The sequence below is a fragment of the Hyla sarda genome, chromosome 1 (genome assembly GCF_029499605.1).
Source record: "Hyla sarda isolate aHylSar1 chromosome 1, aHylSar1.hap1, whole genome shotgun sequence".
Classification (NCBI taxonomy): domain Eukaryota; kingdom Metazoa; phylum Chordata; class Amphibia; order Anura; family Hylidae; genus Hyla; species Hyla sarda.
In genome coordinates, this window is record NC_079189.1 from 358,585,446 (window position 1) to 358,600,071 (window position 14,626).

General features: G+C 40.2%; 1 protein-coding gene across 3 annotated transcripts in view; it reads left to right on the forward strand.

The window, feature by feature from the left end:
- SPATA6L (spermatogenesis associated 6 like) overlaps positions 1–14,626 on the forward strand; it is an 87,046-nt gene that overhangs the window by 38,366 nt on the left and 34,054 nt on the right. For 2 of the 3 annotated variants that reach the window (XM_056522273.1, XM_056522281.1), the window contains exons 7-14: positions 3,965–4,042; positions 4,149–4,409; positions 5,106–5,202; positions 8,402–8,445; positions 8,720–8,841; positions 9,014–9,104; positions 9,461–9,552; positions 10,827–11,031. In XM_056522273.1, coding sequence (XP_056378248.1) covers positions 3,965–4,042; positions 4,149–4,409; positions 5,106–5,202; positions 8,402–8,445; positions 8,720–8,841; positions 9,014–9,104; positions 9,461–9,547 — 780 coding nt within the window. In that variant the 3' untranslated portion in view covers positions 9,548–9,552; positions 10,827–11,031. Of the gene's footprint in view, positions 1–3,964; positions 4,043–4,148; positions 4,410–5,105; positions 5,203–8,401; positions 8,446–8,719; positions 8,842–9,013; positions 9,105–9,460; positions 9,553–10,826; positions 11,032–12,844; positions 12,919–14,626 lie in introns of those variants that run through there. The other variant, XR_008844288.1, reaches the window with a different exon arrangement.

Consider the following 14,626-nt stretch of genomic DNA (forward strand, 5'->3'; position numbering starts at 1 on the left):
ACAAAAAGTCGTCAAACACTTGTGGAGTATTAAGGCTCACTAGTCCCCTTGTTACGTGCCTTGAGGGGTGTAGTTTCCAAAATGGTATGCCATGTGGTTTTTTTCCTGCTGTTCTGGCACCATAGGAGCTTCCTAAATGTGACATGCCCCCCAAAAACCATTTCAGAAAAACTCACTCTCCAAAATCCCATTGTCGCTCCTTCCCTTCTGAGCCCTCTACTGCGCCCGCTGAACACTTGACATACACATATGAGGTATTTCCTTACTCGAGAGAAATTGGGTTACAAATTTTGAGAGAATATTTCTCCTTTTACCCCTTGTAAAAAATTCAAAAACTTGGTCTACAAGGACATTAAGATTTTGAATTTTCTCCTTCACTTTGCTGCTATTCATGTGAAATACCTAAAGGGTTAACACACTTACTGAATGTCATTTTGAATACTTTTAGAGGTGCAGTGTTTATAATGGGGTCATTTGTGGGGTATTTCTAATATGAAGGCCCTTCAAATCCACTTCAAACCTGAACTGGTCCATGAAAAATTCCGATTTTGAAAATTTTGTGAAAAATTGGAAAATTGCTGCTGAACTTTGAAGCCCTCTGATGTTTTCCAAAAGTAAAAACATGCCAACTTTATGATGCAAACATAGAGTAGACATATTGTATTTGTGAATCAATATATAATTTATCTGGAATATCTATTTTCCTTACAAGCAGAGAGCTTCAAAGTAGGGATCGAGCGATTATCGGTATGGCCGATATTATCGTCCGATAATCCCGATTTTGGGCATTATCGGTATCGGCAATTACCTTGCCGATAATGCCCCGCCCCCTGCACCGCCCCCACCGCACCGCGACCGCCCATCCCCCCCCCCCCCCGGACCCACCGCACCACGACCGCCCCCCCGACCCACCGCACCGCGTCGCACCCCCCACCGTAGTGCTGGGCGGTATATCAGTATGGATTTTTGCCCATACCGCTATACCGGTCGGGCGCCTCCCCCACCCTCCGAGTCAATAAAAAAAAAAATAAACTTACCCGTAATGAGGGTGGTCGGGGCCATCCATCCTTCCTGTAGTGTCCGGCGGCATTCCGGGTGGAGGGTGAACCGGTCCGGGCTGTCCTTCTTCTCCGGCGGTCATCTTCTCCACTCCGGGCAGGCTCCGGCCTAGTACGCTGCATAGACGCCGCTACGCCGTGACGTCAGGTGCGTCGCTGCGCACGGGCGTCACTGCGCAACGGCGTCTATGCAGCGTACTAGGCCGGAGCCTGCCCGATGTGGAGAAGATGACCCCCGGAGAAGAAGGACAGCCCGGACCGGTTCACCCTCCACCCGGATTGCCGCCGGACACTACAGGAAGGATGAATGGCCCGGACCACCCTGACAGGTAGGGGGAGAGAAGCGGGTGGTGGCAGCGGCGGCCTATGGCACCGCAAAAGCCACTGCAGTGCATTGATTGAACCCCTTAAGGACTCAGGGTTTTTCAGTTTTTGCACTTTCGTTTTTTCCTCCTTACCTTTTAAAAATCATAACCCTTTCAATTTTCCACCCAAAAATCCATATTATGGCTTATTTTTTGCATCGCCAATTCTACTTTGCAGTGACATTAGTCATTTTACCCAAAAATGCACAGCGAAACGGAAAAAAAAATCATTGTGCGACAAAATCGAATAAAAAACCCCATTTTGTAACTTTTGGGGGCTTCCATTTCTACGCAGTGCATATTTCGGTAAAAATTACACCTTATCATTATTCTGTAGGTCCATAAGGTTAACATGATACCCTACTTATATAGGTTTGATTTTGTCGTACTTCTGGAAAAAATCATAACTACATGCAGGAAAATTTATACGTTTAAAAATGTCATCTTCTGACCACTATAACTTTTTTATTTTTCCACGTACAGGGCAGTATGAGGACTCATTTATCGGTATGATTTTTGTTTTGATCGGACTTTTTGATCACTTTTTATTCATTTTTTAATGATATAAAAAGTGACCAAAAATGTGCATTTTTTTACTTTGGAATTTTTTTGCGCGTACGCCATTGACCGTGCGGTTTAATTAATGATATATTTTTATAGTTCGGACATTTACGCACGCGGCGATACCACATATGTTTATTTTTTTTTTTTTACACTGTTTTATTTTTTTTATGGGAAAAGGGGGGTGATTCAAACTTTTATTAGGAAAGGGGTTAAATTACCTTTATTAACACTTTTTTTTTTTGCAGTGTTATAGGTCCCATAGGGACCTATAACACTACACACACTGATCTTTTACACAGATCACAGGCGTGTATTAACACGCCTGTGATCAGTGTTATCGGCGCTTGACTGCTCCTGCCTGGATCTCAGGCACGGAGCAGTCATTCGCCGATCGGAAACCGAGGAGGCAGGTAAGGGCCCTCCCGGTGTCCTGCAAGCTGTTCGGGACGCCGCGATTTCACCGCGGGGGTCCCGAACAGCCCGACTGAGCAGCCGGGTCACTTTCACTTTAGAAGCGGCGGTCAACTTTGACCGCCGCTTCTAAAGGGTTAATACCGCACATCGCCGCGATCGGCGATGTGTGGTATTAGCCGCGGGTCACCCGCGGCGCGATCCCGCTTCATATCGCGGGAGCCGGCGCAGGACGTAAATATACGTCCTGCGTCGTTAAGGGGTTAAAGCACCCGCTTTAAATCAATGATCTGCAGCTGTGTCGCGGGGGGATAAATAGCCGATAACTTATACCGGAATATCGGTATAAGTTATCGGCTATCGGCCCTAACCTCCACCGATTATCGGTGTCGGCCCTAAAAAAAACGATATCGGTCGATCCCTACTTCAAAGTTAGAAAAATGCTAAATTTTCAATTTTTTCATCAAATTTTTGAATTTTTCACCAAGAAATGATGCAAGTATTGACAACATTTTACCACTAACATAAAGTAGAATCACGAAAAAACAATCTCGGAATCAGAATGAAAGGTAAAAGCATCCCAGAGTTATTAATGCTTAAAGTGACAGTGGTCAGATGTGCAAAAAACGCTCTGCTCCTACAGTGAAAAATGGCCTGGTCCATAAGGGGTTAATCACATATTAGTTTCTCTGCACCTACCTACAATTTCTATTATTTACTATGTCTTCCGTTCTCTGTGTGCCTGAACGCTGTTTTAGCATCCTGATTACTCAACGACAGTAGTCATGTGAGTGTACACGATCTCGCGACCGCCTGGCTAGGTGGGTCACGTGATCGCATTTGGTCTTGTGACATACCAAATGATCACTAGCTTCAGATACACTGAGGCTAGGGCAGGCGCATTAGATTTGTCCAAAAACGGCCGGCACCATTACAGAAGATGAAGCGGGTGAGTGATCCTCTCAGTTTATAATGATTTTGTGATTTAAGTATGTTTACTTTATTTAATGCAGCTGTTAATTTGATTTATTTATTAATAGCTGATTTATGAAGTTGATATTCAAGCCCTACTTCACTGTATTTATTAATGCACTGTGCACTTTATTATCACAGATAATATTATAATTAGCACATGGAATTATAATTACCACTGTTTGACCTATACACTGAATTATATTATGGATTTTTTGATGTAATTAATTATAATTTATTGTTATTATTCACTTTGTAATAATCATGTGTTCACTTGGGTACAAATGCCCCTGACTTTGTGTATATCCCTATGCTTGATAAAGGCTTCATATAGAAGCTGAAACATTGCTTTGCTGTGACATGAGAAAATAAATTGCACCTTATTTTGGAAGAGAGTTCTGCACCTTTGTTTGGATATTTACTGGAACCATGATTGGGTTGTGGACACTGGCACCTTATGGTATTTGTATTTTTGAGTAGTCCTGCAAACTTTTGGTTTTTATGTACAAAGGTAGATATATCATTTACATTTTTAACCTTTAATAATTTGTATGTCATATTTTCAACTGTGTTTTATCTTACCTTTTGTTAAAGGGAATTGCACCTAAAATTGAGTTTTCCACTATAACGACTATCAAAGAAACACCAAATGGTCCCCAGAAGCAACTTGATGTAAGTTGTGTATTCTGCACAGTAAATAGTGTGCTGCTGCATGTAACTATCCTTTATTGTGACCTCCTAACCAGTTTTATATATGTTCACTGCTTTGTTTGCCTAGTCCATGAAGACAAAATCCCGAAGGTCTTTGCAGAACTCTCCCAATAGACGGTCAAAAAGTCCATCAAAAGGTTCCTCCAGTCCAGAGAAATGCTACAGCAGCCCTACTAGATCATCACAGTCCCACTCTCCTTCACCATATACACGAAGGCGAATGTGTGAACTAAACAAAGACAGTCAGCAGCGCCTCGCTGATTTACACCTGGGGAATAATGAATTCAAGTCTGACGCTGAGTCAAGGCCTCCGTTTATAGTAAAACATGTATGTTTTCAACAGACTACAGGTTAGGCTGCTTTCACTCTATAAAGTTCCTCCATTTTAAAGACCAGTTATTATGTCCCGTTATAAAAACCCTTAAAAACGTCCGTTGAACGGCTGTTACAAAATCCCATTAAAGTCTATGGGATTTTTACATTATCCGTTTTAACCAGTCATAGCCCATTATGAGTTATGGACGTTATTTGTGACGGGAGAAAAAACATTACATGCACTATTTTTCTCCCGTCACAAAATAACATCCGTTATTCCTAATGGGCAATGACGGGTTAAAACGGATAATGTAAAAATTCCATAGACTTTAATGGGATTTTGTAATGGCCGTATGGGATTTTGTAATGGCCCTTTAACGGCCATTTTTAAGGGTTTTCATAAAGGGACATTATAATGGGTCTTTAAAACGGAGGAACTTTATAGTGTGAAAGCAGCCTTACATGCCTACTCAACCATGTTTATTCACATTCACTGTTTGTGTAAAAATAAACATAGCTAGGAAAATAAATAAAACTTCCAACGCCGAACATCTGGTGCATTTTGGCTTACATAACTTGCACCACATTTTCAATATCTTTTAGACAGGAGGGGTGTGGGACTTTCTGCTCCAAAAATGTAGAATTTATAGTTGGTTGTTCAGTCATATCATGAAATGTCATTATTCTGTCATTGATCCTTTACTTTTAGATTGATCATTCTAAGCCTGTAGGTGAGAAGACATCTTCACAGCTTTGGTCTCCTAAGAGCAAGCGTTGTCCAGCTAGTAAGAATTCTCTAAGAAGAGGTAATGTGTGTGTGTGTGTGCAGACAAATAGAGCATGATATTGTAGTTAACATTTTATTACAATTCCTGTCATGTTTTGTGTTACACACAATGCACGTGAAAAGTTTTCAGACCCTTCCACTTTTTTTTCACACTTTGATATTTTGCAGCCTTGTGCTACAAAAAAAAAAGTCCCCCCCCCCATAATTCTGCATTCAATACCCCATAATGACAAATTGTAAACAGAATGTTACACATTTTTGCTAATTTACTGAAAGGAAAAACTGAAATATTGCATTGACATAAGTATTCAGACCCTTTACTAGGTACATATTTAAAGCACCTTTTGCAGTGATTACATCCTCCAGTCTTCTCAGGTATGATGCCACAAGGTCTGCCCACCTGAATTCATGGATTTTTGGCCATTTTTATCTGATAACCTCTTAAGCTCTGGGGACTGTTAGTGAACAGCCATTTTCAGATTTCTCCAGAGATGTTCGATTGGAAAGGGAGCATATCATCAGTTTTATGCTGCCTAAACCATGAGCAGCATAAAACTGGTGCAGGCATCGCAATTCTTGGACACTATGAATTACTCTGATACACTGGTCATAGAGATGGGTCCTGATGGCTGCTCTCCTTCCTGATGGCTAAAGTGACACGTCTCTTCTTATACACAGCTAGGAAGAGACTCTAGGACTAGCTTCCCGGGTCCCTGTGTCATTTTTAAACTATGATTACTCTGAAACACACAAGCGTATCAGAGTAGCTAAAGTGTGTCCCGAAATCATGACGTCTGCACCAGTTTTATGCTGCCCAAACCATGGGCAGCATAAAACTGATGACAGGTTCCCTTTTAACCCGTTAAGGACACTTTTTGCCTTAAAGGGGTTTCTCTTCTCCTTTTGAAATTCATAACTCTATTATTTTGTCCACATACAGACCCATGTAAGGGCTTGTTTTTTGCACGACCAATTGTACTTTGTAATGACATCTTTCATTTTATCATAAGGCTAGCTTCACATGATCGTTCTTTCCAGTCCCTCTATTCTCCCATTATTGCTGCTAAACAGACCATACTAAGGCTGCATTCACACCATGATTGCAGCCTACGGTTTTGGGATCCGGCTGGGGGAGGGGAAAACCGTGCACTCCTGTACCCCAGTCGGACCCGGCCCCTTCTCATTCATTTGAATGAGCCGACCAGAGTTAAACAGTGACTCTGGTCGACTCATTTTTGTCGGACGGTAAACATCATAAACGTAAAAAAAATATCATACACCAAACACCATTTATGATGTTTACCGTCTGACATCATAAACATAATATTTTAATAGATTGGACGTTTATGCACATGGTGATACCAAATATGTAAAAAAAAAATTTTTGTAAAATGGGAAAATAAGAATGATTTTTTTTATTAGGGGAGTGGGTTTTATACAATTTTATAGACTTTTTTATTTCGTATATTACACTTTTAAGTCCACATAATGGACTTTTATATGCAATCATTATATTGCATTCACTGTATAATACAATGCCTATGGCATAGCATTCCACAGTGTCATCAGCGATTTACTGACACAGCCCGTATGGGTTCACATCACGTTTTCTCCCATACGGGAGCGCATACAGCAGGGGGGGGGGGGCTAAAACCTCGCACTCCCGTATGCTTTTGTATGCGCTCCCGTATGTAATTTCAATGAGGGTCCGGAGTGAAACGTTTGGTCCTGTCAGCTCATTTTTGCGCCGTATGCGCTTTTTCCTGGACCTAAAACTGTGGTCAACCACGGTTTTAGGTCCGGTTGTAAAAGCGCATATGGCGCAAAAATGAGCCGACCGGACTGAACGTTTCACTCTGGCCGCTCATTGAAATTAATTACATATGGGAGCGCATCACTGGATCGGCGATCGACGCCAGGAGGCAGGGGAGGGACACTCCTCTGCCATTTTAGCTCACCGAACCTTCACAATCACGTTGCAGGAGTTTGCTTCCACTTTCACTTCAGATGGCGTGATCGCCATTAATCAATGGTTTCTAAAAGGTTATATGCCGAGCACTGCTTAAAATGGAGCACAGCTCCTGCGCTTGCTTGAGGATTCAGGACGTACAGGTTTGCCCTTGGTCCTTTTTTTTTCTGCAGGGCCACTTAAGGACATTCACACAGTTGTCCCTAAGCCACTCCTATGTTGTCTTTGCTGTGTGTTTAGGGCAATTGGTGGAGATTCATGAAAACTTGTGCAGAGGAAAAGTCAACCAGTTGCCCATAGCAACCAATTAGATCACTTCTTTCATTTTTGAAAAGGCCTCTGAAAAATAAAATAAGCGATCTGATTGGTTGCTATGGGGAAACTGGTCAACTTTTCCTCAGCACAGGTCTTGATAAATCTCTTATTGTCCTGTTGTAAAGTGATCACTCTGGGTTAGGTTTCCATCATGAATATCTCTGTACTTTGCTTCATTCATTTTATGCTCAACCCCGGCCACTATGCAATAAAGCCCAGATTAATGAAGTACTGCAGTGATGGTTGACTTTCCGGAAATTTGGTCACCTTTCTTGCCAAGACTCTTCTTCCCCAATTACTCAGTTGGGTGGCGCTGCCAGATCTAGGAAGAGTCCTAGTTGTTCCAAACTTCTTCCATTCAAAAATTATGGGGGTCACAGTGCTCTGAGGAACTTCAGTCAGCTGAACATTTTTTGTACTCTTCTCCAGATCTGTTCCTCTATGTAATCCTATCTCTGAGCTCTATATATAGCCAGTTCCTCCTCATGACTTGGTTTTTGCTCTGAAATGCATTGTCAACTGTATTACCTTATATAGACAGGGGCGTGTGTTTCCTAATCCTGTCCAATTAGCAGAATTTATCACAGGTGACCCTAATCAAGGTGTAGAAACATCTCCGAGATGATAAACAGAATTGGGAGACTCAACAACAAAGTTCAAGTGTGATAGTAAAGGGTCTGAAATACTTATGTCCTTGCAAAGGTTTGTTTTTCATTCTTAATAAATTTGCAAAAAAATTGTAAAATGTTGTGGAAAACTCAATTGTTTTATTTTATTTTAGCACAAGGCTTTAGCATAACAAAAGGTGAAAAAAACGACAAAGGGTTTGAAGATTTTCCAAAGACATTCTATATCTATACCTTGTTATTCATCGGCTTGACATATACAATGTTAATTACCTGTCTGTTTTTTGTTTATATATCTTTTTTTACAGAATTATTATTTGACAACCTGCACAGTGATACATCTATCGGAAAAGTGAGTTTTTATGGGGGTCTCTTCATAACAGAAAATAATGGCTTACTGGTGGGATATGCCATCACTTTCTAAGATTAAATGATTACAGCACCGATTTAGCGTTGCACCCCTTCATAGTTTTTCTCAGTATGGCTGCACTCATATATTTGCATACAGCTGTTAGGAATGGGTAACCAAAAGTCAAACTTACTGCAGTATATTTATTTGAAATAATATGATAATAATACTTTTTTCAGTAACTTACTGAAAGCTAAATTCTAAATATTTTACACAGGACTGGTTGGACATAGATGACCTTGACTCAGAATCAACTTTGGATGCCCCTCTCGCGTACAGTGCCTATTCCCAGCAAGATTTATGCACCAGTCCAGTTCTCAGGGGATCTCTAAGGGAAAGGTCTGTGTTCACATTGCCTAAAGTTATAATTTGAAGTGTGAACTAAATTGAAATACTAGTTAGAGTTTTCTTTGTGAACTTACTATACTGTTTGTTACTATTGAGACATTAATGACGGAAGCGCTGTATGTCATATGACAGTGTTGAATGCATCTAATCTTTTTTTGCACAGGCTGAGATCTGAAAATAACACTTGGGAATCAATACACAATCGAGTGCGAAATCTGCTATCCACCCATAGTGCCAAGCAAAGACTATCCTTAGTGAGTATAAAGCTGTCTAATGATGATAGGACACCATTGGGGGCACTTTAACAAATGTTCTTACCTCCGGGAGCCTGTTTGCCTCAGCACTTGGCAACCTTGCTCTGTAAATTTGTAAAAGTGTTTTTCAATAATACCACTTACAGTTTATTATTGGAGAACTAGGAGGGGAGAAATTTCACAAACTGACTTGCAGTGGTGGCTTTGTATTAAAATACCACACTGTTATTCATTGAGCTCTTTATTGGAAAGCATTTTAGATCCCTGTGATGCTTTTAGTTCAGAAACCAGTATTGAAAATATTGATAATGTGTGCAGGAAATGCATAACAAGTTACTTTTTAAATGTACTTTTAGGATCTATCAAAGAGTGAAGTGGATCGTATTCTTGAGAGATCATCTAGGAGATCACCGAACAGCAGTTTGGAAGAGAAACTGTTTTAATGAATGTAAGATAAACATTGCATGCAATATGATGAAAAACTGCATTATGCATTTACACTTTGGAGGAGATTTACTAAGCAGAAATTCCAGGATTCTGGCGCAAAATGCACCCAAAAAATTGATATAGACGCCATGCAACAAATTTAGTTTGTTTTAAACACTTTGGGGGAGATTTATCAAATCCTCAAATAAGAAAAGCTGAGCATTTGGCCACAGCAGCCAATAAGATCGCTTCTTTTATTTTTAAAAACAATTTTGGAAAATGAACAAAGCAATATGATGGGTTACTATGGGCAACTGCACCACTCTTTCTCTACACGGGCTTTGATAAATCTGCCCCTTTATGTACACATCACTAGACAATTTAGAAAAGAAAATATGAAAAAATCTAAAATCAATAAGATAATATATGTACTTGAAGATAGTGTCAAAACTACAACCTGTCTTGCAAAAAAATGTGTTCTAATATGGTTATGCCAATGCAAAAATAAAAGTTTTATATATATATATATATATATATATATATATATATATATATATATATATGTACATTTTGGTGCCAAAAAGTTAAACAAATGTGTGAATTCCTTCTATTTAAAAAACTAATTTCTTCCAGTACTTATCAGCTGCTGTGTGCTCCAGAGGAAGTTGTATAGTTCTTTTCTGTCTGACCACAATGCTCTCTGCTGACACCTCTGTCCAGAGCAGGAGCTAATCCTCATAGCAAACCTCTCCTGCTCTTGACAGTTTCTGACACGGACAGAGGTGTCAGCAGAGAGCACTGTGGTCAGACAGAAAAGAACTACACAACTTCCTCTAGAGCAGACAGCAGCTGATAAGTACTGAAAAGATTAAGATTTTTAAATAAAAGTTTACAAATCTGTTTAACTTTCTGCCACCAGTTTATTAGAATTTCTTTTTCCACCAGCGTACCCCTTTAAGGTATTAATCCACCTATGTTATAACTAAAAACAATTAATCAAAATGTAAGCAGCTACTAGCTATTTCACAGCCCTTGTTTCTACTAAATAGCCACATTGTTAAGAATAATGGGGGAGATTTATCAAAACCTGTGCAAAGGAAAAGTTGCCCAGTTGCCCATAGCAACCAATAAGATCACTTTTTTTTTTATTTTGCAGAGGCCTTGTTAAAAATGAAATGAAGTTAGATAATTGGTTGCTATGGGCAACTGGGACACTTTTCCTCTGGACAGATTTTGATGAATACCCCCCCCCCCCAATGTCTTTTGAAATTTACTCTTGCATGTTTTTTTTTTTAGACTAAACAAATTACTCAAGACCAAGAAATCCTCAAATCCTTGTACTGAAAATATGTAATCTGCAGAGTGTAAAGCAGTGTGTCCAAAATTACATTATATAATTATTTATTCTCTGCGTGTCACATTTGTATTTTTTTTTTATACATTTTAATACTAATGTTTTATACATCACAAACAATGATGAATGAAAATAAAGAATACTATACCTGTGGTCTGTTTGAGAAGCATGCTTTACTCCCCTGCTTTAAGCAATCTTTGTCTTGCTGACCCATAGCAACGAGACAAAGATCGCTGAGTCGTTTTTTCCCTGCTTGTTCTCCTAATCGGTTGGGGTCTCAGCAGTGAGACCCTGGCAGATCAAAACTTTTCATGTCTCTGTGCTAGGGACACTTAAATGTTTACTAGCAGAGTATTTGGCATTGCCCGGTCTTCCTACCTAAACCTTGTTTAACAGGAAAAGCAACATTTAAGGACACTCTTGACCTCATATTTCTGCCTCCTATTCCATCCTCATTTCTCGTCCCTGTATCCCGATCATATATCCCGTTCTCATATCGTGACCTCATCTCCCAACCTTATATCGTAACCTCATAAACTGTCCTAATAGAGTAGCTTGTAAGCCGGACAGACACACAAAAATGGATGCAAATAGAAGGGGTGTGGCCTGTGGCAGGGTCATGGTTGCAGGAGGGGCATCGTTTGCAAGCTGGAACAAAGCATTCATGCATAGATGAAGAGCAGAGCATGTGGAGTAAGGTGGGTCTAACTTGTGATAAAGAGACCTGATTGAAGGACCTCTGATGTGGGTATAGCAGCCTTGAGCGGAAACAAAAAGAGGGACATGGCTTGCAGGAGGGGGTGTGGCTTACAAACCAGAGATGCAGAACTTGTGATGTAAGGTAAGTAAGTCTCATAGACTTCAGAAAAAATACCCCACCCTCGCATAAGGGGGTGGGTTAGGGTTAATTTGACTCTACTGTATTTTAGATTTTTGACTTATAAGTAACATGCGTACAATGTTTCATCAAAATATCTCCAGCAATTTGGAAGTTATTCTGGAACATACATACATACTGTGGATGAAATAACTATTCAACACGTTACCATTTTTCCCACTAAATATATTTACAAAGGTGACAAGTTGGTAAAACATACATATATACAAAGAAACTAAAACAGATAAGCTCAGAAATAAAGTTATGTGTAATATTTTGAAATGACACAGGAAAAAAGTATTGAACACATGAAAGAAGGAAGGTCCAAAAAGGTATGGAAAGCCAAGACAACAGCCTTGTCAGTGCAAATTAATAAAAGCTGGATTGGTCCCAATTTATGGCCTACAAAAAGGTCTTATTGCCAAGGTGTCACCCACGACACATCTCATGATGGGTAAAAGCTAAGAGCTGTCTCAAGACCTTCACAACCTAATTGTAGCAAAACATAATAATGGCCTAAGTTACAGGCGCATTTATAAGTTTCTGTATGTTCCAGTGAATGACATTTACCCTATGAGAATAAACATGCTAGAAATAGGAGAAAACCAATTTGGTTAATCAAAACAGTTAGGGATGCGATAAACGATAAGAGGAAAGCATACAGACTACTAAAACAAGAAGGTTGTGGGAAAGTGTTAAAAAATTTAAAGGAGAGGAACAAATTCTGTAAAAAAAAGAAATTAAGCTAACAAAAATTGCAACAGAGAGAAGTATTGCCATAGAAAGTAAAAAGAACCCAAAAATATTCTTCACCTACATAAATAATAAGAACCTTAAGGGTCTATTCACACGTACAGTATTCTGCGCAGTTTTGGTGTGCAGGATTTCAACCTGTGTTGAGTTTACATTGAAATCTGCAGCAGAAAATCCTGCGCATCAAATCTGAACAGAATACTGTACGTGTGAATAGACCATAAAACTGAGAATGTTGGCCCCCTAAGAAATAGTCTGGGTGTAATGGTGGAGGAGGATGAGGAAAACGCCAATCTACTAAATGCTTTCCTCTCTTCTGTATTCACACAGGAAAATCCAATGTCAGAGAACAAGGGATGGGATAATGTATATTTTCCAGCAAATCTCACCTGTTTAACCCAACAGGAAGTACTTTGCTGCCTTAGTAACATTAAGACACACAAATCTCCGGGGCCCAGATGGCATCCATCCCAGGGTTTTGCAGGAATTAAGTACAGTGCTAGACAGACCCTAATTCCTTATACTTAAAGGGGTTATCCAGGAATAGAAAAACAGAGGTAATTTCTTTCAAATCCAGCTTCACGTATGTCCCCAGGTTGTGTGTGGTATTACAACTTGGGTTTACTCAGAGATGCTATTCTGAAATATCTTAATGGAAATAACCCTCTAACACAGCATCAACATGGGTTTATGCGAGATCGGTCCTGTTAGACTAATCTGATCAGTTTCTATGAGAAGGTATAGACTGGACCAGGGTGAAGCTGTGGATGTTGTATATGGACTTTTCTAAGGCATTTGATACTGTGCCACACATAAGGTTAGTATATAAAATGAGGATACTGGGACTAGGGGAGGATATATGTAAATGGATTAGCAACTGGCTTAGTGACAGAAAGCAGAAGGTAAGTATCAATGGAACTTACTCTGGTTGGGTGACAGTTACTAGTGGGGTACCACAGGGGTCAGTACTGGGTCCACTTCTTTTCAAAATGTTTATTAACCCCTTAACGACCACAAGCTTATATTTACTCTCGTGGCCGGCTCCCGTTATGTGAAGTGAGCTCAGGAGCTGAACGCGCTTCGTACCTGCTGGGTGCCAGTTGCTATCAGCAGCCAGGACCCGCAGCTAATACCGGACATCGCTGATCGGGCTGATGTCCGGTATTAACCATTTAGACGCCACGATCAAAGGAAGTTTAACCCCTTAAGGACTCAGCGTTTTTCCGTTTTTGCTATTTCATTTTTTCCTCATCCCCTTCTAAAAATCATAACGCTTTCAATTTTGCACATAAAATTCCATATGATGGCTAATGTATTGCACCACCAATTCTACTTTGTAGTGACAGTGATTTTACCCAAAAATCCACGGCAAAACGGAAAAAAATTAATTGTGCGACAAAATTGAAGAAAAAAATTCATTTTGGAACTTTTGGGGGCTTCCGTTTCTATGCAGTGCATTTTTTTGGGTAAAAATGACACCTTACCTTTATTCTGTAGGTCCACACGTTTTTATTTTTCTGCTTATGGGCTGGTATGAGGGCTCATTTTTTGTGCCGTGTTCTGAAGTTTTTATCGGTACCATTTTTGCATTGATCGGACTTTTTGATCGCTTTTTATAAAAAATTTTATGATATAAAAAGTGACCAAAAATACGCCTTGTTGAACTTTGCGTGTACGCCATTGACCGTGCAGTTTAATTAACAATGTATTTTTTATAGTTCTGACATTTACGCATGGAGCGATACCACTTTTTCTTTGCAATGTTATAGCTCCCATAGGGAGCTATAGCACTGCACACTCTGATCCCTGCAATGCCATAGCTTTGCATGGATCAGCGAGATAGGGGCTCGAATGCTCAAGCCTGTAGCTCAGGCTTGGAACAATCAAACCCAGATCAGACGCGGCGGAGCAAGGTAAGGGGGTCTTTGCTCGCGTCCTAGCTGATCGGGATATCGCGGCTGAGCTGCCGGAAAGCGTTTACTTTCATTTTCAGATGCGGCGGTCAACTTTGATCGCCGCGTCTGAAGGATTAATTGCGCGCGGCGCAACGATCGGTGACGAGCGCTATTAGCCCAGGGTCCCGGCTATTTTTTGCGCCGTGTTCTGAAGTTT